General features: G+C 53.0%; 1 protein-coding gene across 1 annotated transcript; it reads right to left on the reverse strand.

Moving 5' to 3' along the window:
• Window positions 1-649: 649 nt before the first annotated feature.
• LOC113214419 (uncharacterized) lies at window positions 650-3,527 on the reverse strand. Its single transcript, XM_052270914.1, has 6 exons — window positions 3,506-3,527; window positions 3,393-3,413; window positions 3,073-3,285; window positions 1,589-1,753; window positions 1,294-1,505; window positions 650-1,126 (listed from the first exon to the last, which is right to left on the reverse strand). The coding sequence occupies exons 1-6, from the start codon at window positions 3,525-3,527 to the stop codon at window positions 917-919; spliced, it is 843 nt and encodes a 280-aa protein (XP_052126874.1). The 3' UTR covers window positions 650-916.
• Between the last annotated feature and the right edge of the window lie 1,877 nt (window positions 3,528-5,404).

The raw sequence follows: 5,404 nt of genomic DNA on the forward strand, positions 1-5,404 counted from the left end.
TCTTTAACAAAAATAAAGGCATGCAGATCATTGCATGCATATACAGTATTCAATGACAAAAATAAAGGCATGCAGATCATTGCATGCATATACAGTATTCAATTATCATTCATTACAATAGTGGTAGCCAAAAGATTAGCAAAATTTGGCTCAGGAGTGAGAGCCGCTTGGTGCTGGTCGGCGCCCTGGCCATGCCTTTGGAGTTGGTCCTGGCCACCACCCTGGGCGTGACCATAATACTGGCCAGCACCCTGGGGATTGCCGAGCTGCTGGTCCTGGACCTGGCCACCATGGCCAACACCCTGGGCATTGCCGAGTTGCTGGTCCTGGACTTGGCCACCATGGCCACCATGGCCAACACCCTGGACCTGCTGCATCTCCTGCAACTGCTCCCACTGCGGAGCGGCCCTGGGCTGCAGACGGTGCTCCTCATTTTCTCTGCGAACAGAAATAACTGATTCAGTTAGGCTGTACCGCATGCACGCGTGCGTGCGGGTTGCCTACCCGCACGGGCAGTACAGGCCCCTGATGGGCACTGACGCAGTGGCGATAGATGGTGGGACAACAAACCATTCTGGCAAAGAAGAAGAATAAAATCCGTGGGAACACGAGAACTGAAGTCACCATCTTACTCCACTGTGATTTCAGTTTTCTTGTTCATCGCACTCTTCATTTACCGGAATGGTTTATTGCTTTACCTCCTGTGCTGTCTGCGAATGGAGGATTCGGCAAGGGAAGAAAATCGTCCTCCAACGAGTTTTTTGCGGCAGGTATCCATTATGCCATTCACGACATTTGCGTATCCCATTTTGGGTTTGTACCCTCGGTGGTCCATGTACACTGAAAAAAAGTAAAATAGTCAGACTGAAATGTCAAGTATTTCTTTCGTATTTTTATTTGTTCGTAAAAAACTAAACTAATTACCTTTCACAGCCTCAAAAATGGGTTTTGGGAGTCCAACTGTGCCTGGTGAACACAATCCCCTAGCTGTGAGGTGGGGCAACGCAAGGACCCGTTCGGGCACCAACGCCCTCCTACAATCCCATCTTATTTCCTCTGTACTGGCGATGCATGGTGGAGAGGTGTGCACATTGAAAAAGCATGGTATGCCAGGTACAAGTGGTTTCTAAACAGAAAAACAAATTAAAAAAACCACATGGGCGTTAAATTTGGAATTTAAGAAATAAAATTAAATAACTGATAAAAAAGTGTTTAGTGGACGCTGCAGTGTTGCAGGTGTCTACAAGGGCACGCAATCCCGCAACACAGCAGCGTGATACACCCGTTACTCACTTCACTCACTGGGTCCAACTGACGGAGACACGGCAACGACCAGAGAATCTTCCGCACATCTTCTGCAGATGCATTTGAAGGAAGATTCTTGGCCATTGCAGTGACCTGGTCCAGGGTCCACACCCTCTCCGAGATTATGCCTTCATCTGGCTTGAGGGGCTCAGCCTGCTGGTCAGGATTGATGGCGATGTCCCAGGAAGCGTTGTCGTCAACTAAAAGATTGGTGAGGAACAAAAAGTTATTGTTAGTTTACTATCAGGAAACTCCGGCCGATTTGCAGCTAAATGATACTTACGGATAGCATCGTAGGCGTCAGCATCAGCAATCGCTTCCGCCTCCTCGCGCAAAGTTGACACAGCGTGATAGTGCTCGCACTCCCTCCTAGTTGGAATGCACGGCCCTCCCTCGGTCACTGTGCCGTCCGGAGACACCCGCAGCAGTTTCAGAGCTCTTTCGGCACCTTTAAAAGAAACAAACAACTAAAATTTCAGCACCATGAGAGACGAGAGCACGAAACTTGGGACAAAGGCAAACAGCGGCCCGACAACGTCCGATAGGACAGCCAGGACGGCAACTTGCGCAGAACAGGGTGGCCTGGGTCTGGGTCCAGACAGTGTCTCAGAACGGCGGCCTGGGTTGTGCGAGGTTAGGCCATGCAAGGGGGTTGGGCCGCAGGGGCGGACGACAGCGGGGACGACCAGAACAGACACGACGGCGACGTGCACTGGGTGGGCAGGAGTGGGTCCGGGTGGTGTGGGCTAAGGACAAGCATGGGGCTGGTGGGGGTGAGATCGGGTGAGATCGGGCGAGATCGGGAGAGGTCGGGCGAGGTCGGGCGAGGTCGGGCAAGGTGGGCGGGGGTAGAGCGAGGTGGGTTAGAGGTCGGGCGAGGTGGGCGCGGGGTCGGGCGAGGTCAGGCGAGGTCAGGCGAGGTCGGGCGAGGTGAGCACGAGGTCGGGCGAGGTAGGGGGGGTCGGGCGAGGTAGAGGGAGGTCGGGTGAGGTGGGCACGAGGACGGGCGAGGTGGGCGCGAGGTCGGGCGAGGTCGGGCGAGGTGGGTGCGAGGTCGGGCGAGGTTGGGCGAAGTCGGGTGAGGTGGGCGTGAGGTCGGGTGAGGTGGGCGTGAGGTCGGGCGAGGTCGGGCGAGGTCGGGCGAGGTCGGGCGAGGGGGACGCGAGGTCGGGCGAGGTGGGCAAGGTGGGCGAGAGGTCGGGCAAGGTCGGGCGAGGTCGGGCGAGGTCGGGCGAAGTCGGGCGAGGTCGGGCGAGGTCGGGCGAAGTCGGGCGAGGTCGGGCGAGGTCGGGCGAAGTCGGGCGAGGTCGGGCGAGGTGGGCGCGAGGTCGGGCGAAGTCGGGTGAGGTGGGCGCGAGGTCGGGCGAGGTGGGCGCGAGGTGGGCGCGAGGTCGGGCGAGGAGGGCAAGGTGGGCAAGGTGGGCGCGAGGTCAGGCGAAGTCGGGTGAGGTGGGTTTGAGGTCGGGCGGGGTCGGGCGAGGTGGGCTGGAGGTCGGGCGACGGCGGGCGACGGCGGGCGACGGCGGGCGACGGCGGGCGACGGCGGGCGACGGCAGCCAGGATGACGACCTGTACGAGGACGCTGGTCCGGGTGGTGTCGCATAACGACGCCCAGCGTAGAGCGGGCTAGGGATAAGCATGGGGGATGTGGGCGCGAGGCCGGACGACGGCTTGGTCGGCGCTGTGCACGGGCTAGGAGCTGCTGAAAGATGCTACGATTCTACAAGCCATATTATTGTCTGAATTTACCTTTCTAAATGATGATACACATTCGCTGGGTCTCGGCCTTTCCGCATTTCACAGCACGATGTTGGCCCTCCTCGATGATATCTTGCGCGCCGTCCACCACAATCTTGTCCTGATGGACCACATCCCTGCACGGACCCAACTTGCAGTCCGTCCATTTTACTAGTGCAAATACGCCTCGACGGCGAGGCACGGGCGCGGGGGGCACTTGAGGGTCTCCTGTCTCAGCCATATCTGAAGGGAAGACCAAATTCAAAACTCCAAAAGACACACACAGCACTGCACACGGACACCTTGGGGCATTCAACCTCCGTTGTGAGTGCGAGTGAGACAACACTAACAAACACTAACAAGAGCTCGGTCTGGGCAACACAAATGGAAATTTTCTTAACACTTACAAATGTTATACACGTCGTACATTTTAAAGTCTGTCTGTCTGTCTGTCAACACTTACAAATGTTATACACGTCGTACATTTTAAATCTTTAAAACAGAACTTGTTCATAAAAATATTTTTAGAAGGAGCGTTACTTACGAATCAGCCTGCCTCTTCAACAATAAGGCGAATTCCCTCCGCGCTTCAACCAACAATGTTGGCAGTGCTGGGCTGTGCCGTGAACGCGTTCGGGAGATGGCGGTGGGGAGGTGGTTATTTTTTGTTGACCGTGTGTGATTTTCCTTACGTCTTGCCATTAAGTTCTTTTGAAACGCCTTAGTTTACTTTTCCTTAAAACTAAAAGTGTCATGTCAAATTTTCAAAACATTTCTAAACGTCAAAAAGTACAAGATGACGCAGAGAAAACTAGCCCTGGCAGGTAAGGAAATAGTGCCATAACCTCTGATGCTGCCGGTTCAGCTTGATTACTTGGACATAGCACGATTTGTTACAACTAATTTTCTTTTCAGACGAGAGGTGGCAAGTGAGAGTGCCTGGGACGCGCCGCCCCCTCCTGATACTTCAGATGAGAGTAAGTGTCAATGTCAACATTTTTCTGGAATGCATCAATTTGTTTGTTAGTGTGGGAAGTGGTTTCACTCATTCTTTCCTTTGCAGTTTCTGGACTCGGATCAAGTTTGCTGCAGAGCCCTACCCGAATCATGGATGAACCAAATCCAAACTTGTTTGCATCACATCTTCAGGAGGGTTTCTATTGTTCGGACGGACAACCATTTCAACCTTTTGAAGATTTAAATCAACCCACTTGCAGTCAATTACTATCCCCAGAGAGAGTGTTAAACAGCCCCCCTCCTCTACTGCCTGTTAGTGTTCGGAAGAAAGGTCCGAGCAAACAATCACCTCAGGCTAAATCTAAATTACACCTGCCACTGCCTTATGTGCCCAGTAAGTATTGCATCCAAACTTTGTAAATCAATGTGTGTTAACTTGTATTTCGACCTATTTTATTTGACTCTTTACAGTTACTACCATTGAGCCACCTACTAGTTTACTTCCTGTTCCTGAAACCACGGATTCTTCAATTAAATCACGTAAGTTTTAATACTAGGTGCATACTTTCCAAATGACATTGCAAAACAGAAAAGGGTTGTCATTCATGATTTTTGTCCCTTTTCTTTTATTCTGAATAGTGGCTCTTGAGGGAATACTGTCAGTCGAGGACTCGAATGTTTCTGTCAGTCAGGCAACTTCAACCGTTACAAAATCTGCTACCGAGCTGATTCCACCTGATGCCATGGATCTTATTACTGAAACATGTAAGTTTCCCTTTCAAGGGGACTTAGCTACAGCCTCTCTAAAAATTAATTTCCAAAAGGTTATGTTTTCTTTGTTTTTTTTCTTTCTCAAAATAGTCACTCGAGACGAGACTTTGTCAGCTGGCAGTTCACTTCCTCCGGATGCAGATGCCATCTGGAACCACCCTAATATTGTGGACATTTTTAACTCACTTGACTTAGATGCTGATTCATTATGTGAAGGTAAGTGTTATCGAATATTTAATAATGATGTAAAGGATCTGTGAACTTGGATGGCCGGGACGAGCACAAAGCAGTTGCAGCACAGTATGAGCCACCCTCGTCATCAGCTAGACATCTTGCGGACAGTGCACCAGGACACCACCCCTCTACCCCCTGCAGGGCCTCGTCCTCTGTTCGCCCAGGCCACCACCCAAGACCCGCGCCGCCGGCCCGACTCGTGCGCCGTCGTCCTGGCCGGCCTCCCCCAGCCTCGCGCCTACCTCCCCAATGCTTGTCCTTAGCCCGCTCTACCCTGGGCGTCGTTCTACGACACCGCTCGGACCCGCGCCTGCCCGCCTTGTGCACGTCGTCGTCCTGGCTGCCCCCGCCGGGCCTCGCGCCCACCTCCTCCATGGGTCTTTATCCCGCTCTACCCTGG

The sequence above is a fragment of the Frankliniella occidentalis genome, unplaced genomic scaffold, assembly GCF_000697945.3.
Source record: "Frankliniella occidentalis isolate FOCC.00 unplaced genomic scaffold, Focc_3.1 Scaffold143, whole genome shotgun sequence".
Lineage (NCBI taxonomy): Eukaryota > Metazoa > Arthropoda > Insecta > Thysanoptera > Thripidae > Frankliniella > Frankliniella occidentalis.

Excerpts from the sequence above, each read along its gene's own strand:
- LOC113214419 (XM_052270914.1), bottom strand. The coding sequence starts at position 3,527 with ATGTACGACGTGTATAACATTT. Across the intron at positions 3,286-3,392 it reads CCGAGCTCTTGTTAGTGTTT|ATATGGCTGAGACAGGAGAC; the intron begins GTTAGTGTTGTC and ends TCTTCCCTTCAG. Across the intron at positions 1,127-1,293 it reads AGTTGGACCCAGTGAGTGAA|AAACCACTTGTACCTGGCAT; the intron begins GTGAGTAACGGG and ends TTTTCTGTTTAG.